The 21,270-nt window shown below is 32.5% G+C and overlaps 1 protein-coding gene across 1 annotated transcript in view; it reads left to right on the top strand.

Annotated features, from left to right (window-relative positions):
* meis1b (Meis homeobox 1 b) overlaps positions 1 to 21,270 on the top strand; it is a 173,453-nt gene that overhangs the window by 1,843 nt on the left and 150,340 nt on the right. Inside the window, exons 2-7 of the mRNA XM_039737955.1 lie at positions 154 to 377; positions 1,856 to 1,997; positions 2,128 to 2,178; positions 2,609 to 2,659; positions 4,069 to 4,215; positions 14,019 to 14,130. Coding sequence (XP_039593889.1) covers positions 154 to 377; positions 1,856 to 1,997; positions 2,128 to 2,178; positions 2,609 to 2,659; positions 4,069 to 4,215; positions 14,019 to 14,130 — 727 coding nt within the window. The remainder of the gene's footprint in view (positions 1 to 153; positions 378 to 1,855; positions 1,998 to 2,127; positions 2,179 to 2,608; positions 2,660 to 4,068; positions 4,216 to 14,018; positions 14,131 to 21,270) is intronic.

The following is a 21,270-nucleotide window of genomic DNA, read 5'->3' as shown; positions in this document are numbered from 1 at the left end:
GATTGCTGGCAACTTCCTGACGTGGCTTTAATGTAACTATGTTATGTACCTTCATTTGTAGTCTACTGCTGAGCCTTCGATTAAAAATGTTATTGAAAAGATTTTTCTTTATCTTCCCAAACATTCTAATTGATTGCGTTTTTTGTTATACAGTACGACGATTTAGCCCATTATGGTGGGATGGACGGAGTAGGAATCCCGACCACCATGTATGGGGACCCCCATGCCAGGACTATGCAGCCTGTCCACCACCTGAATCACGCTCCTCAGCTGCATGCTCACCAGTACCCGCACACAGCCCACACCAACGCTATGCCTCCCAGTATGGGATCCTCTGTCAACGACGCTTTAAAAAGAGATAAAGATGCCATTTACGGGTAGGTGTAGCTGTCATCTGTTTTAATATTTTATTAGTATGGATGTACAGTGCTTATGTTATTTATTATATTTCATGCAACTGCCGTAAAACTGTTTGGTAATGGACAAAAAAGTGTACCATAACTTTGCAGAAACATTTTAGAGGTAAAAAAAAAGCTGCCGACAGAATCTTATAGTTACAAAAAGAACGAGACCGTGTTTTTATGATTCTAGGCTTTATTGCTATTGAACAAAACAGTTTTGAAGTGGGGAAACAAGTTCTGATATCTTGAAATTTCGGCTAAAGTTTTTTCAGTCATGTGATTTAGACGTTCGATCATATTAGCATGAACTCTACGACAAAATATGAAAAAAATGACAATACTCTTTAACTAGTTTACATTTGTATTACTACCACGACGACTACTACTGAAGTTATTCACATCAGCCACTACTTTTCAATGGTATGTCCTTTCTGTTTGCAAGACTCCTGTTCAAGGAGTGAATCATCTTGCTTTTAGACAGTTTAAACACAGGAATTTTATTTTTGTTTTCCATGTTCAATACAGTTTGGAAGTAACTTGCTCATCATTATATTTTAAAATAGGTTGTGTTTTAATGCACAGTTAATAGTTAAAGACAGCGTGTAATAAATCCTACGTTCTAAATTAGTTACTGCATGATTGTGTTGATAAGAACAATTACAATATTGATAGGAATACCAGTGGACGCATCAACCCCAAACGTTACAGTATAGCAAATCGGTCTTAAATGTCATAAAGAACAAATTATGGCTATTTTGTTGCATTTGCATTGAGTATTCTTGTTTTTGTGTATTCCTTTTGCTACTAACATATACTTTGTTTTAAAAAATTAAATATATTCTAAATCATTTTATATTATGACCAGATTATTCAATAGGTTTTTATTTGCTATTGGTTTATAGTATTTCTATGAGAAAAATTCTTAAATATTTCCGTTCATGAATAGATCAAATGTTATCTTTCGGTTCCCTCGTACACGCTTTCAAGCACAGTAAAAGTGAAAGATTTCTGTTACCGATTAGAGGTTTCTCATAAACATTTTATTTTACATATTAAGCCATCCCACGAAACCACTTTGTCTATTGTTGTATTGTGAGAGTGACCTTAAATGTAAATAGGCTCGCAGAATATGACTTTAAAATGGGCTATGAGAAGAGTAGAAGCAGACAGAGGGCTAAAGATTGAATAAACTTTTTCTGCTTTATGTCCCCATTATGCAAGGACTTCTAACAAATGAAAACTTGGACTATGAATGCAGACTGAAATTGTTTTACCTCTGAGCCTTTTTATAGAATGCAGTTAAAACTTACATACTTTTTCACTTTTAAATGTTTGTATTTATTTAAAGATCTTGGTAAAATTGAGCGATGTAAAGTTTTGTTACTTTGCTCATTTTTATATCTAAATTTGCCATTTAGAATGGTTGATAGCCGCTGTATTTTTTTTTTTCCTAGGCATCCATTATTTCCCCTTTTAGCACTGATTTTTGAGAAATGTGAATTAGCGACTTGCACTCCCAGGGAACCCGGGGTAGCAGGCGGTGATGTCTGCTCCTCAGAGTCATTCAATGAAGACATAGCCGTATTCGCAAAACAGGTTAGGAAAGTTATTTTTTCTTTGGAATTCATTGGACTACCTAAACAACAAATTATCTGATATTAAATGTAAGTTTTTTAAGCTTCTTTAATTCTCGATGATCTAATATGAAATCATTTCCTTACTTTAGATCCGGGCAGAAAAACCTTTGTTTTCTTCAAACCCGGAGCTGGATAACTTGGTAAGAAGACAGTTGTTATTTGAGTTGTGCTGTTGTAATCCAAGAGAAAGCCGTCTGTAGCGTGTTCGAAATAGTAACCTTTTACCTCATTTATGTATAATTTTGAGATATGCCTATTTAAGACGAATATATGTCTTTAACCGTTAGTATGCTGATTTCCAGTGCTAATCGTTACTAGCTTTATTAAATTTCTTGTGCAAATTCATTCACAAGCAAGATCAAATCCTTTAATTTAGAAGGTGTTGTACATGACTCAATGAAATGTACTTCTTTCTGTACAATTTAGCAATTTTGAAAAATCTTAACGTCTATACTTCAATTAACTTTACAAACTGCTCCCTGAAAGTGCTGCTACCTTACTTATAACCGAAATCAAATGACCCTGTTCATGAACTACTAGCCTACTGATCATTATTAACTTTCTTTATAGATGATCCAGGCGATTCAAGTATTAAGATTTCATCTTCTGGAGCTAGAAAAGGTATTTAAGCCACTCTCTTGTCTTACAGCTTGATGATACAGTTCAAGCCTATGGGCTGCATTAGCATAAATGTCTTTCTTTCTGGTCCTTTGTAATTAGTGTCAAAACCAATCTTGGCTCCCATTTCTCTTCGCAGTTTAATTACAATTTTACTCTAGTAAAAAACAGAATCAGAGACGCCCCTGTAATGTGCACATTTAATCCATTTTATTGGATTTCTTTTTTTTTATTCTGATGCAAAAAAAAGTTAGAATGGTAAGGTTAATATCAACTAAAAAGCAAAAAAAAAAAAAAAAAGATTACTTTGTGATATATTCCGAACTATATTCATCCATCCATTATACGTATAGTATAGTAGTGCATGGTAGAACTTGGTTTCCATCTACAGATCAGTTTAAATATTTATTCAATAGAATACCTATACGCTATTTTTATGTGAAGGTATATTCAAACATAATTTAAAAACATTGGTTTTTATTATTTTGTGGCATCACTATGACAGATTGTTTCTTTTTGTGAGTACCACATTTGAGGTTTGAATCCCCTGTCTTTTATTTTGGAGGTGGGTAATTTGGCATGGGAACAGAAAATCGAGTCACAGCGTTGTTACGGTGTAGATAAATTGTTTCACTCTTTCATTGAATGCTTCAAGCTGCTTTGATTGTTAGTCTGAATCTCATGTATATATATAATAAGGGGTGCATAAGTAGGTTTACAGTTGGAAGTACACGAAACACATAGTTTATTCTTGTTTTGTTATTTATTTGTATTATTTGTCTTCTTGTTTATGTTCTTCTTCTTAGTATTATTGATATTAACAAGCAGTCTACAAGAATGTGTAAATAATGAAGGCCGGCAATATGGGCATTAAGAGATTGTTCCAAAGTGCATTGTGCCATTCTTTTGAGTTAATAAAGTTGATAAAGCTGTTGAGTTAATGAAACTATTGTAATAATCATAAACTGCATGTCTTTTTTCATATGAACACCTGTAAATCTACTTTTGCCCACCCATATATATATATATATATATATATATATATATATATATTCCCTGAAAAGGACGTTGTAATGAAATAACTAGACGAAATTAGGCAGTTTACCTTAAATGTCACTCATGCAGGTCATCTCTCTAATGGCCACAGCCCCGGGAGCAGATGAATTTAGCACGGGTGTTGAATATGTTGTAGCCTGTGAATCGTCTTGTCACTGTCAATTTTCTGCGATATCTCTATTTTGAAAAAAAAAAGAATGTTACTCTAAATTCTTGATGCGTCCACTAGTCTCAGGAGGAAATTATGGAGTGCGTCCACTATACAGGAATTTTCGTGCTGAAAGAAGTCCTGCCTATATAGTTAATCAATTTTATTTAAGACTTGTGTTTTTATTTTTATTTTTTTATTTTATTAGGTACATGAACTGTGTGACAATTTCTGCCATCGATATATTAGCTGTTTAAAAGGAAAAATGCCAATTGATTTGGTAATAGATGACAGAGAAGGTGGATCGAAATCAGATACGGAAGAGATCACAAGATCTTCAGGAAATCTTGATCAGGTATATATCATTTTTTGTTTTATATGTATCTTTTATATATGCTATAGGTTGTTTTTAAATATTGAAATTATACATGGCTGTATACAATTAAGAATAATTTAAAGCTCGAAAGAAAAATCAAACATTTCTGACACTATTTAACGTGCCAACCGTTCTAAATGTTTTTGTCTTTCTAATGACCTATTTATATTTTATGTTTATATATACATCTATTTATATTTTTATACCAAAGTGAGTTTGTTAATAATGATTTAATTGTAGGTGTGATGAGCGTTATCGATTTGTCCTCGCGTTGCCGGGGTTGCTTCCGATACCCTGTTGATTTGTTATATCCAACCCTGTTAAGTCGGTTCGAAAAATAATGGACAGATATTTTTGTTTCATGAAGTGTGGAAGTTTAATGGTTGTACTCTTATTATGCAAACGTGCTGCATGTATACCCAAAGTTAGTTATAGAAGGAGCTGAATGTTTAAAGACAAGCGAAACCAATTTCATTATTATTAAATCTCTTTCAGTTTATTCTACTACTTTATTATCATGTAGGTCGTTTAGCCTTGTGCACAAATTTCTCACGGTGGTCGTGGTTTCCTCTGAAATTTGTTATTTTGGCATTTTCAAATATACATATAAAATCCTTAAAGTGGTAAAATTATATTTAAACCTAAATAATATAAATATTTTTCTGTGGTGATGTAGTCAGTCAGTGTAGCAATTGTAAAAGCAAGGTTCACGCATCAAATCTATACATCCAACCTAACGTTCAACCTAACGTTTAACACTAGATAGATAGATAGACAGACAAACAGACAATTTGCTGCTGCTATTTTTGTGTAATTAACATTTCCTAGATAGGCTTTAATCATATTAGCCAAATAGGTATCTGAAATTAGTTATAAAAGTAGAGTTACCCACTTATTTAGAAAATAATGATGTGATTTGTTTTTATATAAACACTGGGATATTTTCAACTACAGCAGTATACATACTTGTGAACAGCTTATAAAAATCACAGAAAGAAAAAAATTAAGAACTGTATGCCGAAGGTATACAACTGACTAAACTGGAAATGATTAGCAGACATTTTGAACACTTTGCAGCAGTTATGTACACATAGCTAACTATCTAAACAAATGACAAGGCTGGAGGGCATGGTTGTAATACTATTTTAATTGACTTTAAAATGAGAATACATTTGTTAATTTACTAAAACAGGGCACATCTGTATGATTAAACTTCCAAGGGACATTGCATATTTACGTAAGCATAACTCATATTTTCATTATTGTAAAAGGATCAGTATATAACACAGAGCAAGAAAAAACATTGCTGTTAGTGATTTGATAATATGATGTAGCACCCTAGGTGCAAAAGAGTGATAAAGTCTTAGGGAAATTATATAAATATCATTTAATAACTATGAATAGTCAATATATATATAGTAATTGTTAACATACTGCATGGAAGCAAATATAAACAAAATATGTATTATACTACATTTTTGTTTCCATAATAATTCTAGTAATTAAATAATAAACAAGAATTGTGCATAATGTGTATGCTTTTTATTTCCCTATTTATTTTTAATATTTGACTTTGGGGCTAAAGATGAACTGGACTGAAAATATTTTTTGTATCTTGTGTTTAACGATATCAAAAATGAGGCTCATTTATCTAGATTGCAGTTGCTTTCCTAATCTGTGAGTAAAATTATTTGTGTACATGCTTATGCATCCAAATATACATAGTTTTTGCATTAAAATTGATTTACATATTTGTTTCTTGTTTAAACGTTGATATAAAGGATCAGCAGTTTCAGCTTTGTGCAGTTACAGTAAATTAATAAAAGAGGGAGAGCACAGATTTACGGTGAAAGGGTCAGTTCTTTAACATTTGTTTGTGAATGTGGCCCAGCTTGTTTGAAATAATGCTATGTACCGCAGGCTGTGCTGATACAGTAAGTACAGATCCCCTGCAGGTATTGTGGGGGCCATAGTGATTGGATATCTTTTTAACCATTTTTTTCAAAGAACAGTGACTATTAGATCCAGATGATTTTAAGAGGGTAATGTGACAGATTACTTGTGCATCTGTTGACTTAATGAAAATGTAATTATTACACTTTTGATATGTGCAACATCAGAAATAATGGAGAATGGTTTTCAAGTTCAGAAAAAACAGAATATAATTTTACAGTTAGGCATTTTAATGAGGATGAACATGAAAGTTTTTTTTTTTTTACAATTTTTATATTGTTTATTTTGGCAGACAAGTCTTAGTCTCTCATTTATTAAGCAGTATGTCACTGAAATAAACAATAGACATGTTTTTCTCCGTACAAACAAAATAAAAATGTGTCTTAAATGTGGTGTTTAAACATATTGTAACATTCTGAAGCCCATTTTATCCAAATCAGGGGTAGAGTTAAGATAGTGAAGTCTATCTTAGCTGTAAGGTTGGAAGCAACTCTGGATTTATGGACTCTATTACAGGGCCTCCTCATACCCACCCATGCTCAAACAGTGGGAAATTGAAAAGAACAATCAACTGATAGTTGCAAAATTTTAATTGACATTTCAAGCAAAAGGTGGCCTTCAGAACAAACTGCTGTTTTCCTTCTCTATTATCCTAGTTTTAAGTCCTGGACTAAACACTGTCTATATTAAGTTTTCATGCTTTTATCAAAAACATTCAGATTATGTTAACTTGTCACTCTAAATGAACTTAAGACTGGGGAAGTGTTTGTTATTTGGTGAATAGCTTTCTGGGTTGGTTCCTGCCATGTGTCCAGCTGGAATAGTCTGTGCATCATCACTCCTTCCGCATGTGTTGCACAAAGTGCATTCACAAAGTAGAGAAATATTTAAATGGAAATTAAATCAAAGGATGCAAAATTTGTAAAGTGAGCACATATATTTTAGTCTAGTCATAAGACACAATTCCACTTATAAACCTGTGAGCTATACCCAAGTTAAAAATGTAGTTCATATAAACTATAACACAGAAAGACATAATGAGTAATAACCATGAAATGGAATAAGCGTTCAAAAAATGGAAGGGTAGATGGATGGAAAATTAACAAATGCTTGCAAAATTAATAAAGAGATAACTTAGAATGAATAACAACTTCAATAAATAATTAGCCACTAATTTCTGCCTACACAGAGTTATTTTGGATTTCAATCAATAATAAGCTTGTGTAGAACAAGTCTTTTATCTTTTAACATAATTAAACATAATGAAAATACAAAGCTTGTATCCTAATGACTATTCAGATAATTGTTGTAAATGATTCTTTCAGAATTTGACTTCACTTAGCTACTCTTTTTCTGACTTTGACCTTGATTGGGCTTACATATGACTTGAATGTAGATGACAATACTGAATATATTTTCAGCCAAATAATCCACTCAGTTCAGGACATATGAATAATGACTTGGACCAATACCAAAATATTTCAAATTTTAGTCATACTGTGTTATAACAAGTAATCGAAGAGACTGTAGTGCATATTCCTGCTTGAATTTCTAATTAATTTATGTCATAGAGACTGTGAAATTATGATTGTTTTGCATAGTATAGTTTTCAAGGTCACACATCTACCAGAACTTTCAGCAAGATTGTTTCAGGTTGCTTCCGTAAAATTAAAAGGTGATAAATGTAAAATTTTGAACTTTAAAAGACATTTGAGCATAGAAACAACCATACTGTGCCGTCATTGCTGTATGTAGGTTCCTTTCTTCCTTGCAGCAATAAACCTAAAATGTAAACATATCTCTAGATGCATAACTTCAAGGCTGAAAACAAATGTAAATGTATTAAAAATGCATTTTATTAAGTGTATTGCTTGCTCTTTATCATGGCTTGTTATTATGCTGAAAATATTATAAATAAAGTCACTTTGGGGTAGTGGTTAATGCTGCTTCCTTAGAGTTCCAAGAGACTTGATTTAAATCCTGACCCCATCACAGTTTGCATAGAGTGCGTATAGTATCCCTATATCTGCTTGGCTTTTCCATCAGGCTATAAACTGGCATATTATTCCGGAATATGGGTTGTTAATCTGAATATGACTGTGACCTGCATTGGGTGTGACAGCTTGTTCAAAACAGATTTCTGTCCTGCGCCTACTCTTCTGTGACTTTTTAATTAACTAAGCAGACTTGAAAATATGTGGTTAAATGCATAATCAATTCATTGATTGAAAATTATAAATGCATGTTTATCCCTGAAGATTATTTATACGATATGCAGCATAGACTCAATGTAAACATGTCAGAGTTAATATTTTTTTGCATTTCACTGATAACTTTTTTTTAACCTAATGCAAAAATCAGAAACTATTCAAATGCTGTGTTTAGACTTAATGCATACTGCATTTGACTATTAAGTTCCCATTCTCTAAAGCCCTAAATTCATGTTGAGTTGAAAGAATGTGAGAATCTGGATTTGTATATTTATTTGCAAGATTTGTTGTTTCTTATAAGCAGAGGTTTAAATGTTTTTTTAATATGAACAAAATTTAATTTTGGTAAGAGATTGAAATGGTATGCATACACAACATCTTTTTCAATGTTCTTGCTAAAATTAGTCAGGAGCATATGTACATATATTTTTTCTGAAAACAATAAAAAGTATTTTAAAAATATTCAGTAGCAGACTGAACCATAGTTTTTTAATCATTATAAAAGACATATCACATACACTCTGATATTATTCCTCTCAGTTAACATATGTTGCCTGGTTTGTGAAAATATACTAACATATTGTTAAAATTTTGCCAGCTTGGTTTTTAGATCAGGTGGTACAGTATATTGTCATAATACAGCACCTGAGCTCTTGATTCATATCCATATTTCTGCATGAAACCTCTCCAGATAAAGCTACTAATATAAACATTCCAAAGAAAATGCAATATAGGTTTATTAGATGACTCCAAGTTGGTATAGTGTATTTTTTTTTACTATTTATTAAGCAGACAGAATCAAAGAAAACCAAAGTTGTTTGAGAGTTGATATAATCAGTACTGCTAAAGACATTCAGAAGGAGAGCAATTGGGCTAAGCAGCCCCAAGATACTATATAAAAAAGTGTGTCTTCAACAGGTGCTGAATATTAGTAGACTAAGAGCAGTTGGGATAGTCCTATGGAATATTGGGTGAATGGAGAGGCAGTAAACAGAGAGACTAGTGCAAAATGATGACCTCTTTTTGGGATATACAGATAAGTAAATCATGACCTCTTTTTTAGATATACAGATGAGTAGTTAACTGCAAATATTTTTTGTGTAGTGCTCTTCATTGAGTACAGACTCAGAGCATTCAATTAATTTTAGACACAGTAAATAGAGCAAATTACAATATGATTAACATAAAGTTATGAAAATATAAGTCCATTATCAATACTGTATTATTAAGACATAGTCAGTTGGCAATGTAGGAGAGGTAAACAAAAACTGCAGTCAACATATTTTTTGTGGAAAATACACCTTTGGGGTGTTCATAGTTGGATGTAAAACAATAAAATTATAGTTAAAGTCAGGCAAAGATACAGTTTGGTGGTCTGCCTAAACTTTCCTGGACATTCTGAAATAAAGTACTGTTTTGCAATCTAATAAGAAGAATACATCCTTGCATTCTTGGATTCCCATGGTCACACTATATTTGTTGTCACTTCCCATGATTAGGAGTAGTAAGTCAGATTGGCAAGTGAATGTTTTTGTATGATTGACTGGTGTCTAGGGTTGGTTCCCACCTTAAAAAATATGATCCAAATCTATGAATATGCATCTACATTGATTTGATGCAGCAGTAAATTAATTTCTGAAAATTCACTCAATAAAATCAATTTTATTAGAGCAACACAAGATAGGCAATATTTTTAAATATTAAGTTTAAGAGTCTTTGCTAATGGTTATCATTTGGATTTTATGTGTAAAAACCTGACTTCTCTTCTTGAATCTATTTAAAATTATAATACCATGACAAATCTATCTATCTATCTATCTATCTATCTATCTATCTATCTATCTATCTATCTATCTATCTATCTATCTATCTATCTATCTATCTATCTGCCCACCCACCTGTTTGAAATGAAAAGAAATATACTCATATAAAGGAATAAATAGTTGCCTTCTTACATCCTTTTAGATTTACCTAGGTCCAATTGCTGCATATTTCTTGACAAATGTCAATGTCATGCCTCTATCATTATATGATAAAAATATTGCCGATTGTTATATGCTAGATTTGAATATATTGAGCATTAATATGATATTGAACAATCAAAATATATACAAAAATATAAACAAGTACCACAATTTATAGCTCTCTGGGTAAATTTTTGTTTTTAATTTTTCTTGACCTCTCAAACATTCTAAATTGCTCAACATAACTGAATTGAGAAAAGATTAACCACTTTTAACAACAGGCAGCATTAAACGTTTGTGAATGGCAGTAAATTTATACTACCAAATTAAAATATAAACATAAAGTAAAGGCAAGATTATTTTATTTTATAAGGCCAGATAACATGAGGTGAATGGATGAAAATTGTACTTTTGGTAAATTAGTAAGTTCATGAAGTACAGTATTGTAAAAGTCCACTTTTTCTGTGCATTGCATTGGAATGTAAATATTCTGACACATAAGCATTTGTCTTTCTGGTTTTGAATGGCATTGTGCTGCTTGCATGATTAGATTTAGTTTTATCTTTCTGGTTGGAGCTAAATATATCTTAACTTTGCATCTGAACCAATTCCTACTTCTGATGTAAAACTAGGCATATAATAGTCTTTTAAAATCTATACTTGAGCGGAGAATAATTATAATACAATAAGATACTTAATGTTTCAAAAGCTCCCTACAAAAGTGTCAAAGTGAATTCTTTCCTGATATACAACAGAAATACAGCACACTTTAGAGGCATATGTTTAAATTTAGAGATCATTTAGGACTGGGGACATGCACAGTTTTTTTTTCATTTAGACATGTTATAGCAGGTTTTCTGGTTTTATGAATTCTTGCAAAATATGTTTAAGTTTTTCTCTTTAAGGCACTTTTATATATCACTTGCACATTATTTTCTTACATTTTTAAAATGTAGTGTAGAAAAATGTTGTCTTTCTGTTTCTCACAGAATAATAACTGATGTACAGGGCAACCCTACTAATAAATCTTGATTGTTGTCTGTGAGAGATTTGGTACATTTTTGCTAACAGATTAAGCTGATCAACACATGTTTATTGGCATGATGTAAAGTTAAAAAAATAACATTGCACAATATCAGATTACTTTTATTTTATATAATTAACTCAAGAACCCAACATTTTTTGCATGAGTGGCTGTATAATATGGGGATAGCTGTGAGAAAAAGAAAACTCAGCATCTAAGACCCAGGACAATGAAAATGCAATGAATTGGAATGCCTCACAGATCATAGTGGAATCAGAATTTCCAGCAAGGAAAATCTTTTCATGGTGAATTAAGTGGTGGAGGAAGAAAATGGTGTTCATAAAAAAGGTAGACGCAGATCACAAATGCTAGGCTCACAGCTCAGCACTGAAGATTTAAGTCTCTTAGATAAAGCAATGCAGAATAGAATGTGGAAAATTGAATTTACTAAACAATTAGGCACTGAATTAATCTACATCCTGCACTGTTGAATAAAGGGAATTGGGGGTGGAGTATATGATAAAGCCAAATGAATCAGAGTTACCGCATTTTATGTAAGTAACATATACTGACAGTGTTGCTGTGGTAAAGAACACTATTTTATTTATATTTTATTAAAATTATTATTATTATTAGAAGAAGTAGTGGAGGTAATATTAGAATAATTATTTATTCTATTAGCATTTTAAAAGCAGTCAGCAGCTATGCAGCATTCACAGTACTGTTACAGAGTCTGTTGTTCCTTTTGAAATAATACTATCTGTATGTTTTCTATTAATTACAAATTAGATCACCGATCATCAAGAGCAGTGATGAGCATTATAAATAGAGTGAGTATGCCCTGGAGATGTCACTCCAAGGGTCTGATGTATCCTGGAACTCCCAAGGGCTCCGGCATCCTCCCACATGCTTTGCTGGTCTTTTGTTCAATTACAGTTAATGCAATAGTTTGCCATTTTCTCCTTCTAATTATATTTTCAAGTGGGATTTGTAGCACATAGAAAAACATCCTTTTACATGTTGAGGCACCAGGGCTTTGTGCCTGGTATTGTATATCCCTTGGGTGCTTTTCCATTCTTTTTTGCAGTGCTCTGAATAAACAAGTTCCCCCATTTTTAAAGCTGCAGTTGTAGAAATGGGCTATTAAGACTTAAACTGTAGCATTCTAAGCATGTGTTGCAGATTACCTTTACAACAGTCTTTGTTTGTTCATTTATTTATTATCGAAGAATGGTTTTGCAAAGTTATCCATTTAATAATAATATATGTATATAGCGTAAGACATATATAAATAAGTATATTATTACAAAATGAGTAAATTATTTTGCCATGTGATGTATATTAAAGAAAAAAAAAATCCTCTAGTGACATTATTGAAAAAAACATGTTCTTCTGCAATTCTGTAAACATTAGGGGTGTATGATTTATTTTTAACATCATTGCTTTTTGAAAGATGAAAATAGCCCTAAAGAAGCAAGGCTATCAAAAAGATTTTTTTAATGTAAAATGTTGATGAGTCTAAAATGTCCAAAGCCTTACCAAGAAAAAACAATAAAAAAACTTTTTTGTTCAAACATTTATTTTTTTTTTAATTTTAAAACTAATTAAACGCTATTGTTATAAAGCTGCACAGTTACAAGAGGGCAGTTCATAGAATTGCTCTTTCTATATTTTAATTTCCAGCCGTTTTCTTTCCCTTCACATGTTACTTTCCAATGCACCCAGTGATAAGAAGCAACATCTGTTTTCTGTTCAATAGTACAAGGAGGCTCTGCATGAGGCTGAGTGTACACAACCCTATGTGAGCTCATTGTTATTCTCACTTCTTTTTATTCCAATGTCTGGTCCATTTGCCACATACCATCCGGCAAACAGCTGACACATACTGGCCATTATGAGCCTAAGCTTAATTGTGAAAGAGGGTGTTTTTTTAAACCTCATTCTTAGTTGCTTTCCATTATGATTTGAGGCCTATATAAACTAGAGCCCTGGAAGACTGTTTCTTGCATAATGCTCCCATGGAGCGGTTCTGTAAACTGGAAGGTTTTCTGATACTAAACACATACTTGGATTCAAACATCTATCAATTTTTATTTGGAAGCTTTTAGTTTTTTCTACCTGCTGAAAATGTCTTCTTATTTTCTGGTAATATTGTACTTTTTCCTCTCCAAGTGTCTCTTTCAAATTCTATTAGTATATGAACCTAAGTAGAATAAAAGTCTTCTACCACAAACTTGGAACCTAGTGTGGAAGGTGTTACTTATTTCTTTTTTCTTATTTTCTCACTTCTTTCTTTTCACTACAGTTAGCTAATTATTTTCAGTAATTCTTTTAAGCAAGTTCATTCTTAGAGATCTTTTTTTTTTCTAAAAAAATATATAATGCTTTTTCACCTTCTAATCATGACAGTATACAATTAATGGAAAGAAAAAAATAAATAAAGGCATAATTATATCTCAAGATAATTATTCTGTTGAAATATGATGCCATTAAAAGTTAAACATATTAACAATATTATATAGCTTTAGCAAAGTAAAAGTATGTTTTTGTTAAATACACAATTTATTCACTTTTCCTCATCACACTTTAAAAGATGTATGTTGATTGAACAATTTCTTTCTGTCCCTACAGACTTCATGGAACAGAGATCATGATGACACAGCATCAACACATTCAGGTGGGACGCCAGGACCCTCCAGTGGGGGACATACATCACACAGTGGGGACAACAGTAGTGATCAAGGTAAGGAAATCTGTTTCTGTTTGCATTCAGATGAAGAAAGAAACAGTATGTGTGTTTCTGTCTTCATAGTTACTGAATATTTGTATTTAAAGCCATATAAAACATTTTTTACATTTTATAAAGTTAGTTTGTAGAAATAAAAAGATTTAAGGGAATTAGATAATTCAGGAATATTGGGATAATAAAGTTTATCTTTGCAGTCTTATAGACTGTACCTTGTATGGTACTGCTATTGTATGTGCTGTCTTATAAAACAGAGAAATTATTTTGAAATGTTTTGTCTGAAATAGTATTTATGAACATATATGACTGGCTTTAAGTCTTACTTTTGTAGATCCAGAAAAAGTTAAAGTTTGTTCTTGTTTCATGGTTTTATATTTTTGAAAGTGTGCCTACTGTATTGTTCACTGCACTGTAGATTTTTGACTAGGGTAGATGGATTTGCTCTCTGTCTGCACTTTTATTTGTAGCGTTGTTTGATGTTAAGGGTGTCCTAAGGTTGCCCGTCCCAACTATGACATATTATTTACCTTTTTCACTTTGTAAGTATATAAATTAACAAATACACATTTCTCATTTACTTGAATTAAGAGATACAAAATCTATTTATTACAAAGTATTTACAAAACAATAAGTAAGTGTTTTTTTTTTTTTTTAGAAATCTTCAAGTAATCAGAGTTAATGTAAATTTAAATTACTGATGCTAAATTTAGGATAATATTCAATTATTCAGCCTGTAGTCAAAATATGTAACATAAGAAAATACATGTGACTTCATAATAGCACTGATTTTTCATAGAATTTTATCCACAGTAACAACTGTTTTCTAGCTTATATTAGATCAAGCAAACTGCAGGCGAAAAGCAACTTCATTTATTATTGAAGGGAATCTCAAGGCGGTTGTTTCAGACCTCCACAGCCAGCAGGCAGAGCGGATGAAGAGAAAAAGGACCACATTATTTTACAGATGACTGAGCAACGATTTATATACCAGCACTCCTTTTTACATGAAGGAAAAAGTAATAACAGCAGAGACCCAGGCATTTTGAAATAGTCAGATGACTAATGGGATAGGCAGGGAGAGAACCTCCTGATTGGATGTTTTAATGAGCACATTTTGAGTAGAGTTTAGGCTTCAGTTCCCTTTGACCTTTGCTCTTTATTGACCAAACTGACACTTCATTTTTCAAAAGCTTGCAATTATATTCAGCTTTTATGTTTACTGTCTGTGCACAATAAACTTATTTCTTCCTATGTGTAACTTATTGGCAGTCTGTTATGGATGAATATATTTATATACCTTACATGTTCATTCTGGCAATTAATATTAGTTACAAAACAAAACTTATATGTTTGTAATATAACAGATGATGAATAAATGATATTTTAAATGTACCTAAGGAAATGAGGTGATAAAAATACACATTTTATAGTCTTTCCAAAGTTATCTTCGAATTGATTGCAGTTGTCCAGAAGCATAAAAAATGTAGTCAGATATTCCATAATTTGCTTAACTTGTCATTTTCATAAACAAGTCAGCACATTGGTGCAGCACTACACACTTAGAGACAAAGGGAATAAGGTTTGATACCCAGTCCTGCCATAGTTTGTGTGCAGTTTGATGTTTAACTATCTCTGCATAAGTTTTTTTCAGAGTTTCTGCATTTCTTTCATATCCTAAAAATATGAATTTGAGATGCATTGCCATCTATAAGAATATATGTGTGTGTGTGTGTGTGCGTGTGCTTGTGTTTGATCCTGAATGTGCCCTGCGATAAACTAGCATTGCATCTATGATTGATTCTTGCTTTGCTGTTTATTGACTCTGTACTGGACTAAACGATTGAAAAAAATTGTTAGCTGATTGGATGGATTTTCTTGAATGGATTTATTATCTGAGATCTTAACCTATTTTCTCTGTTGTTTTTGTATACTTTCTTATTACATCCTGCACTGCTATCTCTACAGCAGCCTGCATACATGTTCTTTGCTGAAAAAATAACATTGTATAAAATGATTTTTCAAATTGTAAATGTTTTTATTACAGTAAGAGCATAAAGTAATGTAATCTACAATAAAACCGAAATGAAACCAAAAATCTTCTTCCAAAAGATATTTACAATGAATTTTCCAAATACCCCTCACTATAGCCCTGCTAAAAGAACTGGTTTCTTTATCAGCTAAATTTATATTCTTCTTTGTATTGCTTCAAAAATATAATTATACATTCGAGATTGTTTAAGACCTTTGATACAGCTTGATGCTGTCATGGTTAGGTCATTCTTTCCTTCCTTGCTTTGTTTATTGTTTCTGCATGAAAAATTAACATCTCTGTGTTTAAACCTCAAGTATTATAGTTTCAGACTGTTCTTTTTTCTGTGTTTTCTATTGATGTATTAATTAATAAGACAGTGATAAATACTATACTTCAGAAACTTTTCTGGTATGTGTACAACAGTGTATATGAAGGTTTTTCTTACAAGTATCAGATAAAAGGCCACAATCAGAACCAAACCTATTATTGTACAATTTACCCTAACCACCCCCCACCTCGAAAGTACCCATGGCTTTTGATGTACACTTTTCTTTCATGCTTCAACTAGGGTAGCATGTCTTGCTCATGTGATACAAAAGTAGCAATAGAAAGAAGTTACTTCTGAATTCCCTGACACTGTCACCACAGAGCTGTCCAGATAAACTGAAAGAACTACATTTAATTAGCTGAAGTTTCTGCAACCCTGACCATTTTGAATGGTTCATATATGCATGCCCTTGTTTAACCAGCCTATTCTCAAGAGTCTCCTTGTGGTATTATGTCTTGAAGCAAACTTTTTGTGAGTAAAGCACTTTACAGGCCAAAAGAAAACAAATCATTATTATGACCATGGTTCTCAAGCCCTCAGCCATTGTAGGACTGTTCAATCTTTTCTTACGCACCGGCTGTGGAAGTGCAGATTAAAGGTAGCTCTTTGTGGAGTGCTGCAAGCAATGTGCAAAAATTATTTCCTATAGGAAAAAGGCAGACATAAAAATGGATGTGAAAATTCTCATAGTCTTTTGTTCTTCAGATTAAAAGGTGTGATTATAAAAATTATCATGACCATTTGAGAACTTTGGTATTGGAACCAAATATAGCAAATGCATCAGGATTTGATTTTTTTTTCCCCCGTTTACATCCATTGAAAATTCTGTGATATACTGTGTTTGTGCTGTGAGAGTCAGAAAAGCATTAGAAGAGCATTAGATATGCATTATGGGATAAATGCAGTTTAACTCATTAGAAATGACTTTGTTATGAGTTGCACACATTATGTAAGTGTATTAATTGACACAGAAAGAAAAATATTTATTTTTTGATATTGAATATGTGTTTGCTTTTTGTTTTACTAAAATGACACATTGCATATGAAAATTGCTTTGTTTCTAAAGTCAATGATCAAACACCTTACAAAGAAACTATAGTTTCAAACAAGCTGGATAAAAATGACTGACCTGCATCTAACATGCTGATGATGTTTTAACCAATTGATCAGTTAGAGTGCTTTTGTCATTAGCCAATATTGACTGATGGTAGTTTGTCACAAGCCGCGAAGGTCAGGCAGACAGTAGAAGCTTCACTATGTCTTCGATTGACCTTTACTGTTGTCATTATCATGTGATTGTTTTCAGTCCAGCATGACCCTCAGCTGAGTTTAAAGAGAGCAGTAATCAACATGAACATGTACTTTTGTATGATGGAGAGCAAACAAGAAAAAAGACCACCAATGTTTAACCAGTATTACTTTCAGCAAGCTTAATTTAACTGGCAATTTATTTTTGTATTTTTCTAAAAGTATTAAAATTTCACTTATACTTCTGAAGTGGTTACTGTTTGCTTTTAAAATATTTTATGTGGTTGATGCATATCTCTGTGCCTGTAATGTACTATGAAGTACTAAACATGTAATATGTAGTTTCACGTTTGATGAATCTATAAACTTAAGATTTCAACTTTTTTTTTTGTTGTAGGATTGTTTTTGCCATGCATATAAAATAAGTAATGGTATTTGCCTTACTTTTGCACATAAATTCTCCTTTATTTTTAAACTGTCTTAATCATAAGAAAGGGACGGATAAAGCATTTGTAGTTTAATTATTGCCTTGACATGAAGTGGAAGGCAGATTAAAAATGCCAGAGGTAGAAGTTTTAAATATTTTATTTTGAGCAAAGCTAAAACTTAGAAGATGGGGAGAGATACAGTTACCTGCTATTTTATTATTAGCTTATTTTGTTTGGGTAAAAATAGATAATATCCATGTAAAATAAGCGTTTGAAGTTAAGACAATATAAAAAGTTGCTGCTGTATTTGCTGTAGCCTTTTTCTGTTGGTGTGAAATAACAATAACAATCTTTTTTTGTTTCATTTAATTTAGTTTAATTTTCATGCGGTGTTACAAAGGATCATAAAAGTCAGTTTGTAAATGGCTTCTGTGTCTAACTAACACTAGTTTATTAATTTGGCTTCCCTATTTGAATGACAAATCAATGATACCATTGTTAAATGTCTACAAATATCTTATTGACATGTAATCTGGATTTAGCAGATTTAAAGCTATTGTCTTGAAATAATAGTGCTATTTTTTCAAATATCAACATTACCTATTATTTAAAAATACATTTCTTTCAAATTGTATTGTGGCCTCTTGTGCTTTTTTCTATTCAGTCTTCAAAGGGAAGTCAAAGACACACACTATAGTTTATAAAGAAAACCTAAAAAAAAATCTTGAAAACACATGAAGGTTGCATCAAGGACACTTAAAGATCATGCGAAAATGGCCTGTTAGATGGTCTGCTTTAAAGTTTCAGTGTGCACAAGTTGATGGAAAATAGGTTAGCTTCCATATCTTGCAATGTTGCTTACTATGTAAATAAGTGTGAGATATACAGACGTGGACAAATTTGTTGGTACCCTTAAAGCTCATTTAAAAAGTGCTGTGTGCCTCCTGAAAATTGATTTGCAATTAGCAAAAGCAATTGTCCCATGTATACATGCATGCCTTTGATACAATGTGCCATTGAGTAAAGCAGAGCAAGTGTGAAAAGATAAAATATTGCGTATTCTTTAAAAATATTCTAAATAGGGCTGGACACATTTGTTGATTCTCTTAGAAAAGATCATAAATAATTGTATTACAGTGATTTTTCAAACCAGCTTTTTTCTTTAATTAGTATCACACATGTCTCCAATCATGCAATCAGTCACTTAACCTGTTGAAATAGAGACAATTTTTCACTCTGCTGCTTGGTATCATTCTTTGTCCCACACTGAACTTGAACTTAAGAAAGCAAAGGAGAGAGTTGCCTGAGGAGATCAAAAAGAAAATTATACACAAGCATATTAAAGGCAAAGGCTGTAAGATCACCTCCAAGCAGCTTGATGTTGCAGTGACAACAGTTGCAAATTTTATTAAGACGTTTAAGATCCATGGGACTGTAGCCAACCTCCCTGGACATTGCCACAAGAGGAAAAACATAAAGATACTGAGAATGTCAGACAAAATGCCAAGGACAACTTCCAAAAACATTCAAGCTGAACTCCAAGGTCAAGGACTACCAGTGTTTGTTTGCAGCATTGATCACTTTTTGAGTGACAGTGGGCTCAATGGAAGAACTCCACTGTTGGAAAAAAAAAATAAAAAAGCCAGACTGGAATTTGCTAATATGCATTTTGACAAGCCACAGTGCTTCTGCAGAGAATGTCCTTTGGATTGATGAAAACAAAATTGGGGCTTTTTGGCAAGTCGCATTAGCTCTATATATTCCCACAATGAAACATGTAGGAGGCTCGGTTATATTTTGGGGCTGCTTTGCTCTGTTTGGCATGGGGTGTCTTAAGTTTGTGTAGAGAACAATGAAATCTCAAGACATTTTGGAGCGAAACACACTACCAAGTGTTAGAAAGTTCTGTCTCAGTTACGGGTCATGGATCCTCCAACAGGATAAAGACCCAAAAACACTAAAAGCACCCAAGAATGGATGAGAACAAAACATCAGACCATTCTAAAGTGGACTTCTATGAGCCTTGATTTAAATCCTATCGAACATCTATGGAAAGAACTGAAACATACAGTCTGGAGAAAGCACCCTGCAAATTTTGCACAGCTAGAGTAATTTGCTCATGAAGAGTGGATCAAACTACCTGTTGACAGGTGCAGAAGTCTAATTGAGAGCAACAGGAATTGTTAGGTTACAGTGATTGCCTCTATAGGTATGCAGCAAAATATTTGATTCTGTGTCCCATCATTTTGTCCATGCCATTTTAATTTTTAATATTCTGTTGAATCAGAACTCAAAAGCAAAGTGTGATTTTTGTTGAATAAGTACTAAACAATGATGTGTGCCAATTATATTTGTCAATTTCAAATTATTTCAATTGCAGTCATGGAAGGGTGCAACAAATTTGTCCATGTCTGTATATCCATTTATCCATTATCCAACCCGGAGCCAATCCCAGCCAACCACGGGCACAAGGCAGAACACAAACCCTGGGGAGGGCACCAGCCCACCGCAGTGTCTGTATATCTAATTTTAAAAATGCTAAAATTAAATGTCTGTGGTTAATTTTGTTCTCTGTTTCCTGTTTATGAAAAGGATTTTTAAAATCTGAGCTCATAATATATACACCTATTAGCCCGATCCCAAATAGAAACTGTACAGTACATAGATAATACCGGAAAACATGTCATTAAAAATACAATGTGTATACAAATACAATATGAGCATTTGAACAGAAATGTATACTTGACATCTTTCTTTGCATTTTATTAACTTCCAGAGTGATATGTTTAAAACATTTGCTATTTAGTATCTAAATGATTAAAAATATTGACTCATAGTTACTCAAACAAAGGTACTGTTCTTGCTTGTTGACCTTGAATTTTTACTTTATTTTTTAGCCAGTGTTTGTTTAGAGTTAATGACTATATTACTATGTCACTGATAAGGTTTATGAGTATATACATTGCTGAAAAGGGGAAATGTGTTTGGTTCCCAGAGGTCTTGGCATGTGTACTCTTTGAGAAATGGCTTCTAAATAATACATTTTCCCTCTATTGCTTGGGTCACTTGCATGATGGTTGTGTGGGAAAAGTGAATTTATC

The sequence above is a fragment of the Polypterus senegalus genome, chromosome 16 (assembly GCF_016835505.1).
Source record: "Polypterus senegalus isolate Bchr_013 chromosome 16, ASM1683550v1, whole genome shotgun sequence".
Lineage (NCBI taxonomy): Eukaryota > Metazoa > Chordata > Cladistia > Polypteriformes > Polypteridae > Polypterus > Polypterus senegalus.
Note: the sequence above shows the minus strand (reverse complement) of the source record. Positions and strands in the feature narration are given on the sequence as shown.